This window comes from Pongo abelii, chromosome X (genome assembly GCF_028885655.2).
Source record: "Pongo abelii isolate AG06213 chromosome X, NHGRI_mPonAbe1-v2.0_pri, whole genome shotgun sequence".
Classification (NCBI taxonomy): Eukaryota; Metazoa; Chordata; class Mammalia; order Primates; family Hominidae; genus Pongo; species Pongo abelii.
In genome coordinates, this window is record NC_072008.2 from 57,585,824 (window position 1) to 57,606,573 (window position 20,750).

Consider the following 20,750-nt stretch of genomic DNA (forward strand, 5'->3'; position numbering starts at 1 on the left):
AGGTTGCAGTGAGCCAAGATGGTGCCACTGCACTCCAGTGGCGCTCCAGCCTGGGCGACAGAATGAGACACCATCTCATAACAAAACAAAACAAAACAACAGCAACAAAAAAAAACCCGGAATATTACTCAGCTTTTAAAAAGCAGGAAATTTAACATCTATTTTAAAGATAAATCTTAATGGTCTTATGATAAGTGTAATAAGTCCATCACAAAAAGTATGAATCCACTTATATGAGTTATCTAAAGTAGTTGCACTTTTAAAAAGAGAAAATAGAATGGCATTTGTAAAGGGCCAGTCAATGGGGAAAACAGGTAGTCGATTCATGTATAGTATGTATTCATTTTGCAAGATAAAAATGTTCTGGTGATATGTTGCCAACAATGGCAATATACTTAACATGACCTAACTATTAATATAAAATTAAAATATTTAAGATTGTAAAAAAAACAGAAGCTTTACATCCATATATGATTTAATCTTCATAACACCATATGGCAGCTGTTATTCTACTTTACAGATGAGAAAACTCACCCAGGGACATTAAGTGATTTGTTCAAGGTCAAAAACATAATGAGTGCTGGATCTAGGATTTGGATTCAGGTCTGGCTGGTCAGAGCCCAATCAGTGAGCATTCTTTGTATCTCAGGCTCACATATTGGTCATTTACAACTTAAATAAAGTAACAAAAGTTAGGCAAAGTTAATATTTTCATTTTGACAAAATCTTTCTCTGGTAAAGAAGGTTCACTCAGCTACAGGTTTTGCTCAGAACTGTAATGGAGCCTAGATTATGACAACCTACTTTATCAGCTTTGTTTACTGGATCTGCTAGATGTGCCTGTCATGATTAACCTGCTTTCTACCAGGTACTTGAATTAGGCTAGAAGTGCTGTGATGATACTTTCAGTATCAACCTAAGTTCTGCAGGTGAAAAGACAGTGACCTGGATGACTTTGTCATTTCACCTACCCAAGACCTTAAATGCCAAGCTCGAATCCCTATCTTCAACGCTCATTATTTCATAATCACATACCTTCAACCTACAAACCTGTATTGACTTCTCATCAAGCCCTATTATCTAGTGTTTATGGTAACCCTTTGATATAGGAGTGGTTATTCCCATTTTTTTCTTATGAGTAAACTGACTAGGAGACAGTGTAAGTTTACCAGGGCTACACAGTAGCAGAACTGGGGAATTCCAAGGCCAGTGTTATTTCTTATGACTCACTTTCTGTCTTGGGTTACAACAGCACTAACGACAGGTAGCATTGCACACAGGCAGCTGCTGGGAAGTCTCCGCCCCCATCTCAGGCTAGGAGCCCTGCAGGTGATGATAAACAAGCTCCTGTGGAATTGTGGGTAGACACTGGACTTGTAAACTAAAAGCTTCATAAGTACCTCTTTGCTTAGTATTTTTCTCGTCCTTTCCCCAGGGTGCACGTAACCCTCAAGCACTAGGACCGTGCGGAATCCAGGCTGCGATGGCACCTTCGTTTACCGCCCGCATTCAGTTGTTCCTCTTGCGGGCGCTAGGCTTTCTCATAGGCTTAGTAGGCCGAGCAGCTTTAGTCTTAGGGGGCCCAAAGTTTGCCTCAAAGACCCCTCGGCCGGTGACTGAACCATTGCTTCTGCTTTCGGGGATGCAGCTGGCCAAGCTGATCCGACAGAGACAGGTGAGAGTGCAATTCAGAAGAGGCTGGAGGGGACAGGTCTTTTAGCGGGATCCAGGAAGCTTAGTGGTGGCGGTGCTTGCGGTTTCCTTTCCATTCTCTACTACGGCGACTTGACTTAGGAGAGGCATTTATTGGGGATGAAGGGAGACTTCTGGGTGTTGTAGTACGTTTATTTTTACCAAGGACATTTACTGTGGGCATGGGTTGGACTATTTTGGTACCCTCATAGTCCTTCCTATCCATTTGTCCTATTTGTGCATAATTACTGTGTGTGGGGTAAAGCAGGTGTGAGTTTCAAACTGATTCTCAGACATGGAAAGTCAGTCTCTTTCTCTCTCCCTCTCCCTTTCTCTCTCTCTGTTCCTCTGTCTCTCACAGGCCCCAGATCAACCTGCTGCTTACCATTCAACCAGTTATTTTTAAAATTGATTTAAAATAAAAGTAGTACTTGGTCTAGGATAGTAAAAGCTGTGTCTACCATATATTTAGTGCATAGTATATGTGAAATAACTCTGCCTGGGTACTTAAACATATTCTATTTCACGGATGCAGTTATATAGGCAATATTCATATTTTATGCATAAGGAAACTGAAGTAAAATGATTTGCATAAAAATTGTTGAAAGTTCTAAATTAAAAAAATTAAGCAGCTCATTCGTTCTCTCTAGAGTTGTGCAGGCAGGACTATTCATCTCTGTCATATAAATGATTGGTTACCTGGAGACCTTGGGCTACAGTCTAGTATTGTTTATTTATACTCCGCTTGTTTTCATCTCTCTGCTGTTTCATTTGTTTTTTGTCATTGCTTTATTTCCAGAATCTACAATACTACTTAACAAAGAACAGGCATGCAGCAAATACTTACTATCTCAGTATGTGTTCCTGAATGTATGAATTATTAATATTTGTATTGTACTCCTGGTTACCTTTCAAAGACATATCCTGTCTGCTTGCCGTACCCCCTCCCCAGCCTCTACCCACTCATGCATGATTTTCTACCAGTTAGGGAGGCAATGGGATGTATTCGGTTGGTGCAAAAGTAATTGTGATTTTGTAATTGAGATTTTGACATTACTTTTAATGGCAAAAATCACAATTACTTTTGCACCAACCTAATAGTAGAATGATGATATATTTCAAATTTTGGACTGTTGATTTGGCTCTCTGTTTGTCTGTTATTGGTGTATAAGAATGCTTGTGATTTTTGTACATTGATTTTGTATCCTGAGACTTTGCTGAAGTTGCTTATCTGCTTAAGGAGATTTTGGGCTGAGACAATGGGGTTTTCTAGATGTACAATCATGTCATCTGCAAACAGGGACAATTTGACTTCCTCTTTTCCTAATTGAATACCCTTTATTTCCTTCTCCTGCCTAATTGCCCTGGCCAGAACTTCCAACACTATGTTGAATAGGAGTGGTGAGAGAGGGCATCCCTGTCTTGTGCCAGTTTTCAAAGGGAATGCTTCCAGTGTTGGTCCATTCAGTATGATATTGGCTGTGGGTTTGTCATAGATAGCTCTTACTATTTTGAGATACGTCCCATCAATACCTAATTTATTGAGAGTTTTTAGCATGAAGGGTTGTTGAATATTGTCAAAGGCCACGAATCCAACTTACAAGGGACGTGAAGGACTTCTTCAAGGAGAACTACAAACCACTGCTCAATGAAATAAAAGAGGATACAAACAAATGGAAGAATATTCCATGCTCACGGGTAGGAAGAATCAATATCATGAAAATGGCCATACTGCCTAAGGTAATTTATAGATTCAATGCCATCCCCATCAAGCTACCAATGACTTTCTTCACAGAATTGGAAAAAACTACTTTAAAGTTCATATGGAACCAAAAAACAGCCTGCATGGCCAATTCAATCCTAAGCCAAAAGAACAAAGCTGGAGGCATCACGCCACCTGACTTCAAACTATACTACAAGGCTATAGTAACCAAAGCAGCATGGTACTGGTACCAAAACAGAGATATCGATCAATGGAACAGAACAGAGCCCTCAGAAATAATGCTGCATATCTACAACTATCTGATCTTTGACAAACCTGAGAAAAACAAGCAATGGGGAAAGGATTCCCTATTTAATAAATGGTGCTGGGAAAACTGGCTAGCCATATGTAGAAAGCTGAAACTGGATCCCTTCCTTACACCTTATACAAAAATCAATTCAAGATGGATTAAAGACTTAAATGTTAGACCTAAAACCATAAAAACCCTAGAAGAAAACCTAGGCATTACCATTCAGGACATAGGCATGGGCAAGGAATTCATGTCTAAAACACCAAAAGCAATGGCAACAAAAGCCAAAATTGACAAATGGGATCTAATTAAACTCAAGAGCATCTGCACAGCAAAAGAAACTACCATCAGAGTGAACAGGCAACCTACAAAATGGGAGAAAATTTTCACAACCTACTCATCTGACAAAGGGCTAGTATCCAGAATCTACAATGAACTCAAACAAATTTACAAGAAAAAAACAAACAACTCCATCAAAAAGTGGGCAAAGGACATGAACAGACACTTCTCAAAAGAAGACATTTATGTAGCCAAAAAACACATGAAAAAATGCTCACCATCACTGGCCATCAGAGAAATGCAAATCAAAACCACAATGAGATACCATCTCACACCAGTTAGAATGGCGATCATTAAAAAGTCAGGAAACAACAGATGCTGGAGAGGATGTGGAGAAATAGCAACACTTTTACACTGTTGGTGGGACTGTAAACTAGTTCAACCCTTGTGGAAGTCAGTGTGGTGATTCCTCAGGGATCTAGAACTAGAAATACCATTTGACCCAGCCATCCCATTACTGGGTATATACCCAAAGGTCTAAATCATGCTGCTATAAAGACACATGCACACGTATGTTTATTGCGGCACTATTCACAATAGCAAAGACTTGGAACCAACCCAAATGTGCAACAATGATAGACTGGACTAAGAAAATGTGGCACCAATACACCGTGGAATACTATGCAGCCATAAAAAATGATGAGTTCATGTCCTTTGTAGGGACATGGATGAAATTGGAAATCATTATTCTCAGTAAACTATCACAAGAACAAAAAACCAAACACCGCATATTCTCACTCATAGGTGGGAATTGAACAATGAGAACCCATGGGCACAGGAAGGGGAACATCACACTCTGGGGACTGTTGTGGGGTGGGGGAAGAGGGGAGGGATAGCTTTAGGAGATATACCTAATGCTAAATGACGAGTTAATGGGTGCAGCACACCAGCATGGCACATGTATACATATGTAACTAACCTGCACATTGTGCACATGTACCCTAAAACTTAAAGTATAATAATAATAAAATAAAAAAAAAAGAAAAATGGATTTGATAATAGAATCTACCTTTTAGAGTTATTGTGATGAATTAAATGATTTCATATATGTACAACATATAGAACATTGTCTGGCATACTAATCCTATATAAATATTAACTATTACTATTATTACTATCATCAGGTTTTTGGTAACTAGCCATTTTTTTTCATGCTTGCCCATGAGACGAGATGATCTAGATATAGTTTAGATTTATGAAAATGTTCTGAAGGGGAGAAGTGGAGTGGATACAAAGTTTTATTTATCCCTTAGTTTCTGCCTTTTTTAAACATGGAAATATTATTACTGCAAAACAACTAAATTTCTTAAACACCTACCATGTGCCACTTGATAAGGCAAATATTTTACTTAGATTTTTGTAAATTGAATCTTCATAATGACATTTTGAGGTACATGTAATTATCATCATCTTACAGAGAAGGAAAATAAAGTTTAGAGCTTTCTAATAGCTTGTCCAATGCCACACAGCTAGAAAGTGGTAGAGCCAGGTGAATCTTACTCAATTTTTGCTGGCACTTTATGGAAGAGTATGCTTCTTGATAACGAGCTCTGATTGAACAGTCAGTTTCCTGTGAGTCAGTGTCTACTGTCTTTTGCTTGCTTTTGTGTCCCTATGATTACTCTTCTATTATTCAGAATTCAGGCTACCACTATGTCATCTGAACCTCCACAGCCTCAGTTGGTACCCAAGGTTGGGCCTTGCCAAAAATACATCAACTTATGGCCACCACCATACATAGCCTGGTCATTGTTTTTGCACATTTGGATATTTGATTTTGTTGATGATCCGAAAGTCAATGAGGTTTTGAAACCGTAAGTCCCATCCTTTATTCATCTCCTTTGTTAGGAGACAAGAGTGGAAAGAGGCTTCATTGCGTGATCTTTTTTACTTTCAGATTTTTGAAACGTGTGCTCATGTTACCTATTTATAATAAATATAACCAATACTTTAGAAAATTAGAAAAAAAGTATTTTCAGTTTTTAGATAAGTAATAAAAAATATCACTAGTTCCTCCTTTAGTCTGTCCATACAGAGGAATATGGTGCAGCCATTAATAAGTATGAAGTTGATCTAAAGGAACAGATATGTAAATAGTTCTGAATTATGTTAAGTGGTAAAAATATAAGGTACTGAACAATGAATATAATATGATTCCTTTTGTGTGAAGAAGGGAGACAGAGCTGAAGAGAGGGGAGAAGGGAATAAGGGCGTGAGGGAGGGAAAGAGAGAGTGAGAAGCTTTCACTTTTCATTTGTACTTTTCTGTAGTGAATGGATTTTCTAACCATGTACCTAGTCTTCATTTCTCTTACAACAGCAAGGTTCATTTGGAACAAGCACAAATATCCAGGCTCAGCTATGTGACTTTGGTTAAGTCACTTAACCTCAGTGAGCCTCAATGACTTCATCTGTAAAATGGGGATAACATTACATGTGTTGCTAGGGAGATTTAATGACATAATATATATAAAGTTCTTGGCATATAATAAGTATTTAGCAAATGGCAATTATGGTCATGTTAACTTCTACCTCTAGTCCCTGCTTTTTTTTTTTTTTTTCTCACGTCCTGCATGCTACAAACTCAATTAGGGTAGCAGTGGCAGTTGAAGATCTTTGGGGTTGTATACGTTGATGGAGTGACCAGGTGCTAGACATCAGCTTGACAATCCAGGCTCTTAATGCTAAAGCTGTGTATACACTAGACTATTGAGTTATGGTGGCTGAAATCTCTGTCTGTGCATGCATTTAACAAACATTTACTGAAAACCTACTAGATGCATAATTCTAAAGGACAAGTAGAGTTAACCCAAAAGAAAAAGTACATGTAACTTTCTTTTATAATTTTATAAATCTCCCCTGTATCTATGGTTGTACCTTATTTTTTCATTCTTAATACTAACCATTTTTCTGCACACACTCTTTTTCCATCATGCTTGTTGCAATTTATCCGTTTGATAGGTATTTAAAAGTTAGTTCATCTTTTTATACTGGTTTTGTTGTTACCGTTCCTATTTTATTTCTGTTATTAAATTTTATCTTGATCTTGTTATTCTTTAAAAAATTGCTTTATTTTTCTATTATTTTAAGTTGAATACCTTATATATTGTCTTACTTTTTATAAATAAAAGCATATTAGGACAATTTTAGCCATAGTCAATATATTTGATAAGAAATGATTCTCTTTTTGTGAATTTCCTGATAATTTGCCATTTTAGTTTTGTTTACCTCTTAGATCCATTGGTTATATGGAAGAATGTTTTTGAAATAATTAAGCCTTCTAAATATCACTGTTTAATTTTGGATTTCTAATATTTCTGGATTATGATAATTTGTCAAATTGACTTAGAATTTCTCTAAAACCATTTGGGATTTAAGATTTGCTTTCTGTGACATGATTATTTTTTGTTAATGATTGATGAATAAAGAGCATATTCTTGATGGAGTAAAAATTCTCCCTCACTATGCATTTGAGCATGTTGGTTGTATTATTAAATTCTTGGATATATCCTCACTTTTTGCTCCTTGGTCTGTGAGTCTCTGAGAGAGCTATATTGTTTACTACTGTACTTATACATCTGGTCAACTTCTCTTTGTACTTGTAGTATATGCTTCATGTATTTGCCTGCTTTATTAATACAGAAAAGTATACGACTGTTATAGCATCCTCATGTATCATACCATTTTAGGTTTCAGTTTTAAAATTTGCTTTCTCTGATATTAATGATACCACCTCTGCTTTCTTATTGTTTGTTTTCACCTAGTATATCTTTGCCTTACTCTTTGTTTTCAATCTTTCATTGTCTTTTTGTTCCAGATGAATTTCATATAAACATTGTATAGCCGAGCTTTTTTTAAAACCAAATTTAATGTTTTGCCCTCTGGCAGGGGAATTCAGTCCTTCACACTTATTATGTCATTGGTTTAATCCTTTTCACTTGATGTAATGTTTATAATTTATCATACTTGCTTTTTCTTTTCCTTTCCTTCTTTTTTCTGTCTTGATCTGATTTCTTTTTAATTATTTTTCTCTCTTCATTACTTGGGGGTTCTGTTTTGCTTTGCAATTTTCTAATGTTTATTGTCTCATGTCTACGAATTAACATTAAAACTACAATTGTATATAATAATTAAATAATAATACTGTAGCACCCACCCAGGATGTTTTACTTGTCTCATCCCTGCTCACATGCTTAACTTAAGACCTTTGGTTTACCGTTGGTAAATTTAGCAAACAAAAGTACAGTATGCTTAGCTAAATTTAAATTAAAGATAAATAACCAATAGATTTCAGTATAATCATCCCCATGCAATAATTGGGACATACTTATACTAAAAATTACTCTCTATTCATTTGAAATTCAAATTTAACTTGATTTCCTATATTTTATCTGGAAACCATACCTTTATGCCCTTTTATGTCTCCCCTCCCCAACTCTTGGTTTTGCAGAGTTGATGTATACTGTTAAGTTTCAGGGTATTACTGAAACGATATCTATTTTTTTATTGATTATTTACTAGAACAAAATATTTGCTAGTTTAGTATATATACATAATGTCTCTGAACTCCAATTTATATTTAATTTCAGCAGAGTTTATTCCTTTTATCCCTACTCATTGTTTGGAACTTTCTTATACTGGTATATTCCTGACTGACTTCTTACCTTCAAAGTAGACATCTTATACCTCCTTAGCCTCATATTTTGCCTCACGGGGGACTATACTGTGTAATTCACTGAAAGTGTCTCAAAAAATGATTAATGTACATAGGAGTCTTTCAGGAAATACTTGTTGAATGAATTGTTTAGTGAATAAATGGCTGCTAACTAAACTATTGTATTTTGCAGGTGAAATGTATAGATGTTGTTCAGGCTTATATCAACAGAATCAAGGACGTAAACCCAATGATCAATGGAATTGTCAAGTACAGGTGAGCATTTCCACTTTCTCAAGGAGTCATTTATGGTGGTTTTTGTTCTACATCTGTGGTCATGCCACCTTAGCATATTTCCTAGATTCTTCTTTCTCTTTGTCCTTCCCTTGTTCTCACTGGGAACTTCTCTGACTTCTAATTTCAGTATTTTGTCCTTTGTTGAGTGTTTATGATTATTTGTCTGCATCCTCCTACTATTAACTGCAAGATCCTTGATGGCAAGGACTAAATTTTGTTGTTTTTGCATATCCAACATCCAGAACAAGGTCTACAGTTTGGTAGGCATCATCGAACATTTACTGAATAGATTAATATTTGGTAGTGACTCTAATAGGAGAACCCCCCCACACATGCACACTTTTTCCAATGTGTATTTAGCATACTAGATAGTATTTTATATAGGTATCATATACGTTACTTCTGTGTCTCTATTGCTAAGTAAACACTTCTCAGCAGCTCTGAGGTATTAGAGGGCCAAAAACTTGGATTATTCTCTTTGTAATATTCTGTTTAATGGGTAGCACAGTTCGTCTTAGCACACCATGACATAGGGTGCCATTGTGTAGATCTCAGCCATTCAGGTACCATCTTTAAGATTTTTGTCTTGTTTGCACGTCAGCTCTGTTGTTGTTAATATACTTACTAAAGTTGAGTCACTTATTCTAACTTAATCATTTTAAAATGAAACTTTATATCACTACGCATATTGAAAGCCTATCATTTAACATGGATGGTTAATGTAAATAAAATGAAAACTAGCCAATATCATGAAATTGTAGATATTTAAAATATTTTAATGAAATATAAGTACTGCATCAAATGGATTTGTATCATAATATATACTTTATACATGTTTTCTCATTTGATCATCTCAACAGCATTTCAAAAAAAGTATGTGACAGAGCCATGATTCAAGAATATGGATATGTGACGCCAAGCTTACATAACAGAACTATGGGGTGATTCTATGTTTCAGGGGGTCCTGACTTGTCTCTTTCTCCTATGAACCAACTTTTACCTGAAATGTAATTTGGGGGTACTTTTGGGGCAGAGTGTATCTTTAAATATTTGAGAGAGATTCTATTATTTAAATTTTCTGTTGCCTTTTAAAAAGGAGTTTTGAAGAAGGGGGTCAGTTGTTGCAGAGCTTGTTTTTTTGTATGAGGACATAGATAAAGATCTGAGAGAAAATCAAATTTTTGACCTTGTTGAAAATAATGAGTTTGGGCTACTACTAGGAGACTGGAGAGGGTGCTTGTGGGTAAATGGGGGGAGCATGACAGGGCAGTGACTGTCAGGGGATTGGAGATTTGAAGAGAGAGAAAACAGGACTGTTTCTAAGACAGAGAACTTAGGTAAAATAAAAAGATGTTCAGAAATAATTTTATGAAGTTCATGCATGCTATGTGTGACATCTGTGCTTTTTTCCTCCCTCCTGTAAAGGGCCCCCAAATGGGCTTACTGTCCTGATAACAGTGTTTTTGTTTTACTAGAAATTTAAAACACTGGCATTAAGATGAAAAATATGTGTAAAGCACCTAGTACAGAACCTTCCATCAATCCCTCAGTGTTAGCTCTTTTATTGTTATGGTTGTTATTACAACATGAGCTCAATAAATGGAGCTGTCCTTATGATTACACACAGTTCTATTGCATTGTTATCCCTGTTTGCTTGGCACTAAAACTTACTCTCAAGGCAGTTCAATGATTAAAATCACATAGCTACAAAATAGTAGGAAGATATGTGAACTTTAATTATGCTGGCTTCTAGCTTTGTCTTTCTTTGGCTTCCAGCTTTGTGTTTGTGATTGACTGATGAGAAAATATTCACTGCTTTTTTACCTTCTTCCCAAACCTGTTCTTCCATCCAGTCACACAGGCAAGATACCTAGGTGTACCCCTAGACTCTACCTACTTCCTTCCTTTCCCAAATCTATCTTCTAACTCTAATTAGTCAACAAGTTTTACTGGCTCTTCTTCTTTATTTATCATCATGTCAAACTTGTTTTCCTTCATATCCTATTCTAATCGTACAGAACTACTCTATTTCTCCTGATCCATTTACGCTCTCTATCATCTGCATAACTTTGCACATGTTATTACTTTTGCCTAGAACACTTCCCCTTTCCCCACCTCTCCTTTATTTGGCTTAGTTAATTTTTTAGGACTCAGTCCAGTTCTCAATTTTACATTATCTAATCATCTCAGTCTCTGTGAGATTTCTACTCTGAGCTCCCAGAGCACATTGTGCTCATGTCACTTTTGTATCATGAAGGGCCCAGAAACCACACTATTTTAACAAAGAATTTAATATAGGGAATTGGTAGAATAGATGTTTAAGGAATGAAAAAACAACAAAAAAAAATGTAACACTGAAGTAACACTGAGATGATAAATGCAGGAAACAGTAAACTGAGGGAACGCCCTAGGTATGAGGGAACAAAGGGAAGAAATTGGGATTATCAGAATCTAGGAGCTCAAAGGAAATGCCTGCAGAGCTGGGATCAAGACATCTGTGAAGAGGGTGTTACCTGGCTGCTGCTTCTACCTCAGAAACTTTGAAAAGGGACCTCATATTCAGAGCTGTGGTTCAGAATTCTGAGAAGCAGCTGCCAGCCGACTGGTGCCAGTATTTCTGAGGGGGTGTGATGAGACTGGTTCTAGAGTGTGGGAAGAAATAGGAAACTGGAATCAACTACTGTTGCCTGGATAAAAGGCTATTGTTGAAACAATGGTGTCAGGAACAGCAAGCAAACTGGAAGAAACAAACCCCTTCACCTCTTTTCTTTCCTCCTAGTCTTTCTCTAGCACCCATATATGAAGGATCCAAGAGGGCACAAATTATCAAAGGAAAGTTTAGTTTTCTGAGTCCCATCAGAAAGTGGCATATAGAGGGGGTGGAGCCAAGATGGCCGAATAGGAACAGCTCCAGTCTACAGCTCCCAGAGTGAGCAATGCAGAAGATGGGTGATTTCTGCATTTCCAACTGAGGTACTGGGTTCATCTCACTGGGGAGTGCTGGACAGTGGGTGCAGGACAGTGGATGCAGTGCACCGTGCATGAGCAGCAGCAGGGCGAGGCATCATCTCACCTGGGAAGTGCAAGAGGTCAGGGAATTCCCTTTCCTAGTCAAAGAAAGGGTTGACAGATGGCACCTGGAAAATCGGGTCACTCCCACCCTAATACTGTGCTTTTCCAACGGGCTTAACAAAGGGCACACCAGGAGATTATATCCCGCACCTGGATCGGAGGGTCCTATGCCCACAGAGCCTCACTGATTGCTAGCACAGCAGTCTGAGATCAAACTGCAAGGTGGCAGCGAGGCTGGGGGAGGGGCACCCGCCATTGCTCAGGCTTGAGGAGGTAAACAAAGCGGCCAGGAAGCTCAAACTGGGTGGAGCCCACCACAGCTCAAGGAGGCCTGCCTGCCTCTGTAGGCTCCACCTCTGGGGGCAGGACACAAAAAAAGACAGCAATAACTTCTGCAGACTTAAATGTCCCTGTCTCACAGCTTTGAAGAGAGTAGTGGTTCTCCCAGCATGCAGCTTGAGATCTGAGAACAGGCAGACTGCCTCCTCAAGTGGGTCCCTGACCCCAGAGTAGCCTAACTGGGAGGCACCCCCCAGTAGGGCCAGACTGACATGTCACACGGCCGGGTACTCCTCTGAGACAAAACATCCAGAGGAACGATCAGGCAGCAGCATTTGCAGTTCACCAATATCCACTGTTCTGCAGCCACCACTGCTGATACCCAGGCAAACAGGGTCTGGAGTGGACCTCCAGTAAACTGCAGCAGACCTGCAGCTGAGGGTCCTGACTATTAGAAGGAAAACTAACAAACAAAAAGGACATCCACACCAAAAACCAATCTGTACGTCACCATCATCAAACACCAAAGGTAGATAAAACCACAAAGATGGGGAAAAAATAGAGCAGAAAAACCAGAAACTCTAAAAATCAGAGCACCAGTCCTCCTCCAAAGGAACGAAGCTCCTCACCAGCAACGGAACAAATCTGGAAAGAGAATGTCTCTGATGAGTTGAGAGAGGAGGGCTTCAGAAGATCAAACTACTCTGATCTAAAGGAGGAAGTTCCAACCAATGGCAAAGAAGTTAAAAACTTTGAAAAAAAAAATTAGACGAATGGATAACTAGAATAACCAAGGCAGAGAAGTCCTTAAAGGACCTGATGGAGCTGAAAACCCTTGCACGAGAACTATGTGACAAATGCACAAGCCTCAGTAACTGACGCGATCAACTGGAAGAAAGGGTATCAGTGATGGAAGACGAAATGAATGAAATGAAGAAAGAAGAGAAGTTTAGAGAAAAAAGAATAAGAAGAAACAAACAAAGCCTCCAAGAAATATGGGACTATGTGAAAAGACAAAATCTACATATAATTGGTGTACCTGCAATTGACGGGGAGAGTGGAACCAAGTTGGAAAACACTCTGCAGGATATTATCCAGGAGAAATTCCCCAAGCTAGCAGGGCAGGCCAACATTCAGATTCAGGAAATACAGAGAATGCCACAAAGATACTCCTCGAGAAGAGCAACTCCCAGACACATAATTGTCAGATTTACCAAAGTTGAAATGAAGGAAAAAATGTTAAGGGCAGCCAGAGAGAAAGGTCAGGTTACCCACAAAGGGAAACCCATCAGACTAACAGCTGATCTCTCGGCAGAAACTCTACAAGCCAGAAGAGAGTGGGGCCAATATTCAACATTCTTAAAGAAAAGAATTTTCAACTCAGAATTTCATGTCCAGCCAAACTAAGCTTCATAAGTGAAGGAGAAATAAAATCCTTTACAGACAAGCAAATGCTGAGAGATTTTATCACCACCAGGCCTGCCCTAAAAGAGCTCCTGAAGGAAGCACTAAACATGGAAAGGAACAACCGGTACCAGCCACTGCAAAAATATGCCAAATTGTAAAGACCATCAAGGCTAGGAAGAAACTGCATCAACTAATGAGCAAAATAACCAGCTAACATCATAATGACAGGATCAAATTCACACATAACAATATTAACCTTAAATGTAAATGGGCTAAATGTTCCAATTAAAAGACACAGGCTGGCAAATTGGATAGTCAAGACCCATCAGTATGCTGTATTCAGGAAACCCATCTCATGTGCAGAGACACACATGGGCTCAAAATAAAGGGATGGAGGAAGATCTACCAAGCAAATGGAAAACAACAAAAAAAAAAGGCAGGGGTTGCAATCCTAGTCTCTGATAAAACAGACTTTAAACCAACAAAGATCAAAAGAGACAAAGAAGGCCATTACATAATGGAAAAGGGATCAATTCAACAAGAAGAGCTAACTATCCTAAATATATATGCACCCAATACAGGAGCACCCAGATTCATAAACGGAGACCTTAGTGACCTACAAAGAGACTTAGACTCCCACAGAATAATAATGGGAGACTTTAACAACCCACTGTCAACATTAGACAGATCAATGAGACAGAAAGTTAACAAGGATATCCAGGAATTGAACTCAGCTCTGAACCAAGCAGACCTAATAAACATCTACAGAACTCTCCACCCCACATCGACAGAATATACATTCTTTTCAGCACCACACCACACCTATTCCAAAATTGACCACATGGTTGGAAGTAAAGCACTCCTCAGCAAATGTAAAAGAACAGAAATTATAAGAAACTGTCTCTCAGACCACAGTGCAATCAAACTAGAACTCAGGATTAAGAAACTCACTCAAAACCACTCAACTACATGGAAACTGAATAACGTGCTCCTGAATGACTACTGGGTACATAACAAAATGAACGCAGAAACAAAGATGTTCTTTGAAACCAATGAGAACAAAGACACAACATACCAGAATCTCTGGGACACATTCAAACCAGTGTGTAGAGGGAAATTTATAGCACTAAATGCCCACAAGAGAAAGCAGGAAAGATCTAAAATTGACACCCTAACATCACAATCAACAGAACTAGAGAAGCAAGAGCAAACACATGCAAAAGCTAGCAGAAGGCAAGAAATAACTAAGATCAGAGCAGAACTGAAAGAAATAGAGACACAAAAAACCCTTCAAAAGATCAATGAATCCAGGAACTGGTTTTTTGAAAAGATCAACAAAATTGATATACCGCTAACAAGACTAATAAAGAAGAAAAGAGAGAAGAATCAAATAGACGCAATAAAAAATGAGAAAGAGGATATGACTGCCGATCCCTCAGAAATACAAACTACCATCAGAGAATACTATAAACGCCTCTATGCAAATAAACTGGAAAATCTAGAAGAAATGGATAAATTCCTCGACACCTACACTGTCCCAAAACTAATCCAGGAAGAAGTTGAATCTCTGCATAGACCAACAACAGGCTCTGAAATTGAGGCAATAATTAATAGCTTACCAACCAAAAAAAGTTCAGGACCAGATGGATTCACGGTCAAATTCTACGAGAGGTACAGGGAGGAGCTGGTACCATTCCTTCTGAAATTATTCCAATCAATAGAAAAAGAGGGAATCCTCCCTAGCTCATTTTATGAGGCCAGCATCATCCTGATACCAAAGCCTGGCAGAGACACAACAAAAAAGGAGAATTTTAGACCAATATCCTTGATGAACATTGATGCAAAAATCCTCAATAAAATACTGGCAAACTGAATCCAGCAACACATCAAAAAGCTTATCCACCATGATCAAGTGGGCTTCATCCCTGGGATGCAAGGCTGGTTCAACATAGGAAAATCAATAAATGTGATTCAGTATATAAACAGAACCAAAGACAAAAACCACATGATTATCTCAATAGATGCAGAAAAGGCCTTTGACGAAATTCAACAACGCTTCATGCTAAAAACTCTCAATAAATTAGATATTGATGGGATGTATCTCAAAATAATAAGAGCTATCTATGACAAACCCACAGCCGATATCATACTGAATGGACAAAAACTGGAAGCATTCCCTGTGAAAACTGGCACAAGACAGGGATGTCCTCTCTCACCACTCCTATTCAACATAGTGTTGGAAGTTCTGGCCAGGGAAATCAGGCAGGAGAAGGAAATAAAGGGCATTCAATTAGGAAAGAAGAAGTCAAATTGTCCCTGTTTGCAGATGACATGATTGTATATCTAGAAAACCCCATTGTCTCAGCCCAAAATCTCCTTAAGCTGATAAGCAACTTCAGCAAAATCTCAGGATACAAAATCAATGTGCAAAAATCACAAGCATTGTTATACGTCAATAATAGACAAACAGAGAGCCAAATCATGAGTGAACTCCCATTCACAATTGCTTCAAAGAGAATAAAATACCTAGGAATCCAACTTACAAGGGACGTGAAGGACCTCTTCAAGAAGAACTACAAATCACTTCTCAATGAAATAAAAGAGGATACAAACAAATGGAAGAACATTCCATGCTCATGGGTAGGAAGAATCAATATCATGAAAATGGCCATACTGCCCAAGGTAATTTATAGATTCAATGCCATCCCCATTAAGCTACCAATGACTTTCTTCACAGAATTGGAAAAAACTACTTTAAAGTTCATATGGAACCAAAAAAGAGCCCGCATCGCCAAGTCAATCCTAAGCCAAAAGAACAAAGCTGGAGGCATCATGCTACCTGACTTCAAACTATACTACAAGGCTGTAGTAACCAAGACAGCATGGTACTGGTACCGAAACACAGATATATACCAATGGAACAGAACAGAGCCCTCAGAAATAATGCCGCATATCTACAACTATGTGATCTTTGACAAACCTGACAAAAAGGAGCAATGGGGAAAGGATTCCGTATTTAATAAATGGTGCTGGGAAAACTGGCTAGCCAGATGTAGAAAGCTGAAACTGGATCCCTTCCTTACACTTTAGACAAAAATTAATTCAAGATGGATTAAAGACTTACATGTTAGACCTAAAACCATAAAAAGCCTAGAAGAAAACCTAGGCAGTACCATTCAGGCCATAGGTATGGGCAAGGACTTCATGTCTAAAACACCAAAAGAAATGGCAACAAAAGCCAAAATTGATGAATGGGATCTAATGAAACTAAAGAGCTTCTGCACATCAAAAGAAACCACCATCAGAGTGAACAGGCAACCTACAGAATGGGAGAAAATTTTTTGCATCCTACTCATCTGACAAAGGGCTATTATCCAGAATCTACAATGAACTCATACAAATTTACAAGAAAAAAACAAACAATCCCATCAAAACATGGGCGAAGGACATGAACAGACACTTCTCAAAAGAAGACATTTATGCAGCCAAAAAAACACATGAAAAAATGCTCCTCATCACTGGCCATCAGAGAAATGCAAATCAAAACCACAATGAGATACCGTCTCACACCTGTTAGAATGGCAATCATTAAAAAGTCAGGAAACAACAGGTGCTGGAGAGGATGTGGAGAAATAGGAACACTTTTACACTGTTGGTGGGACTGTAAACTAGTTCAACCATTGTGTAAGTCATTGTGGTGATTCCTCAGGGATCTGGAACTAGAAATACCATTTGACCCAGCCATCCCATTACTGGGTATATACCCAAAAGATTATAAATCATGCTGCTATAAGGACACATGCACACATATGTTTATTGAGGCACTATTCACAATAGCAAAGACTTGGAACCAACCCAAATGTCCAACAATGATAGACTGGATTAAGAAAAAGTGGCACCTATACACCATGGAATATTATGCAGCCATAAAAATGATGAGTTCATGTCCTTTGCAGGGATATGGATGACGGTGGAAAGCATCATTCTAAGCAAACTATTGCAAGGAAAAAAACCAAACACTGCATGTTCTCACTCATAGGTGAGAATTGAACAATGAGAACACATGGACACAGGAAGGGGAACATCACACACCGGGGACTGTTGTGGGGTGGGGGTAAGGGGGTGGATAGCATTAAGAGATATACCTAATGCTAAGTGAGGAGTTAACGGGTGCAGCACACCAACATGGCACATGTATACATATGTAACATACCTGCACGTTGTGCACATGCACCCTAAAACTTAAAGTATAATAATAATAATAATAATAAAAGAAATATCTTCACATAAAATCTAATAAAAAAAGAAAATGGCATATAGAATACTTGTTTCAGGGCTGAGAGATAATAGTATAAAAACTGGTTCAACATTGCATAGTCATTGTGGTGTTGATTGTCTCACCCACCAGACTATGAGTTCCTCAGTGGCATGCATGGATCATATCTTTTTCATCTTATTGTCTTCAGTGTCTAGAACATGATCTGAGATTTAGCATTTCTTCAGTAAGTAATGAATTAATATACCTGTGTTTAGACAATGTTTGTTTTGGAGCTCCAGATTGCAGTTTCGTCTTATGCTCTGTAACCTGTTGGCTTCCTATATCTTCCTGGATTATGATTTATTGTTCACTATTTTTCTTGCTTGCCTGGAAAAGTACAAATTTGTTACTAGTTTTAGACTTTGCTCCCTGGAGCATCTATTGTCATACATTTCATCCAATGGGTATATTCTTCTCAATCTTTGAATGACATAGAAAATGGTCAAGGCAAACTTTCTGGGAGCCCTGTAGTCCAGAGATGTCAAGACTCAAAATACACACTTACAGAATCACACAGACCTGGGACAAAATTCTTCCTCTGTTAGTTATTGCATGAACTTAGACATATTTTTGAATCTCTCTGAATCTTTGTTTTATTCTTTCTAAAAGGGAAAATAATATGGACCCTCAAAATTTATAGTTTTACGGATTTAAATGCTTGAAAACACTCTCGTTCATTTATCCCACAAATGGTTATTGAATGCTTACTATACACCTGGTAGCATGCTAGGTGTTGAAGATATAAAGATAAATGCAACAGTCCCTGACTTCTTTCAGCTCCCAGTCTGGTGGTTGAAGCATGCGAATAACCGTTATTTACAGCACAGTGGAATTAGTGCTCTGATAGGGGAAGAAAAGAGTACTGTGGGATCATAGAGAAGGTTACTGATCCAAGACTGGAGAGGTGGCAGAAAAGGCTTTCTGGAGAAGGTGATATAATGTGTTGCTTTCCACTAAAAAGCTATCCAAGGGGTAGAATCCTCCTTGGATTTCACTCCCCTACCACTGGCTGTACTCGAATCACTGAGCAAGTGCAGGATTTCAAGATATATAGATTTTTTAAAAACCCTCTCAGACATCAATAAATCTTTCACTCAACCCACATTGGCCAGCCTATGTATCATCTGGTGTCACAGCCACCCTTAGGCCTCATCCTGTTTGTCTCCATAGAAGCAATGGTAAGGATTTTTGGCTGAGGTGCCTTCTTTTAACTTGGCTGAAACTGGGGATTTCCTTGGTCTCAGGAGTGTAGTGCTGCCCTGTGCCACTGAGGCCACATGTAAGGGTATCCAGTTTCCTTTATTCCTTTATCTGCTTGTGCTGATTGTATGTGGCTGAAGTTTGGGCAATGCTAATGAAGGGGATTTCAAGACCTTAGGAAAGTGTACATAGTTAAGGCACTACCTTTTCTCCATCCTTGGAAAGAACAGGACTGGGGAGCCTGATTGCCCTGCCCCACCTGGTTGGGAAACTCCTGGGAGACAAGTGTTTCAGGAACCCTGTCTTGCATCAACAAATATTGTACCAGTAAATGGTGCTGATAACATCAGTATTGGTAGGACTTGTTGAAGAAATAGCTGCTGCAGTTCTTCTCATTGTTTTTCTGATATAGAGACTTTTAACCCACTTCCTAAATTTCATGTTGCCACTTCCCTAAGCTCTGTGGTTTGGATGACATGGCTTTGGCTTAATCTTCTGTAATTCTAATCCTTTGATTTTCCTGACAAGAATTTTGTTGACTGTCAGGAGAACCTGATGATATTAGTAATGATGATAGTGATAGCCGCCATTTACTGAGTGGCTGTTCTGTGCTAGGTACTGTGTTTATGCATTATCACATTTAAATAACAAAGCATGTAGATTTTATTGTTACCACCATTTTATAGCTGGAGAAACAGTTTAGGAAGTTGTCACTTGCAAGGTTATATAACCACCTCAGATCAGTCTTTCTCCAAAGCCTGGGATTTGACCACTCTGCTACACTGCTTTTTGGATAACCAGGTTGTTTGTGTTTGTAACAGGCCAGATTGCAACATTCTCAGATTAATATTTTGCCGTGCCTAATTCACTACCAAAATTGTCTCATTTTTTTTAACATAAGTAAGCTTCTAAAAAATGTAGTCGATACTTATTTTTCTGAATCCTTACCTCTAATTTACACCTATACTCACTGAAATCTAGCTTCTGTTCCTACCACTCAATTGAAAATAACCTGCTGGCTGGGCGTGGTGGCTCACACCTGTAATCCCAGCACTTTGGGAGGCTGAGGCGGGCAGATTACCTTAGGTCAGGAGTTCAAGACCAGCCTGGCCAACATGGTGAAACCCCGTCTCCACTATAAATACAAAAATTAGCTGGGTGTGGTGGCACATGCCTGTAATCCCAGCTACTCAGGAGGCTGAGGCAGGAGAATTGCTTGAGCCCAGGAGGCGGAGGTTGTAGTGAGCTGAGATCGTGCCACTGCACTCCAGCCTGGCCTACAGAGAGAGACTCTGTCTCAAAAACAAAACAAAACAAAAAACAAAACAAAACAAACAAACAAACAAAATAGCCTGCTAACTCTATCAGTTTGGGTTGTTTTCACTGCAAAGAACAGAAAATCCAATTCAAAATGACTGAAAGCAATAGGGAAAATATACTAACCCACAAACCAGTAAGTCTTTTGGTAGGTTAGCTCTAGA

The 20,750-nt window shown here is 38.5% G+C and overlaps 1 protein-coding gene across 6 annotated transcripts in view; it reads left to right on the forward strand.

Moving 5' to 3' along the window:
- Positions 1–20,750, forward strand: part of FAAH2 (fatty acid amide hydrolase 2) — a 283,151-nt gene that overhangs the window by 69,995 nt on the left and 192,406 nt on the right. For 3 of the 6 annotated variants that reach the window (XM_002831725.4, XM_054544649.2, XM_024241084.3), the window contains exons 2-3: positions 1,436–1,675; positions 8,890–8,972. In XM_002831725.4, the coding sequence (XP_002831771.1) occupies positions 1,484–1,675; positions 8,890–8,972 (275 nt within the window). In that variant the 5' untranslated portion in view covers positions 1,436–1,483. The remainder of the gene's footprint in view (positions 1–1,435; positions 1,676–8,889; positions 8,973–20,750) is intronic. The other 3 variants (XM_054544652.2, XM_054544651.2, XM_054544650.2) reach the window with 1 other exon arrangement.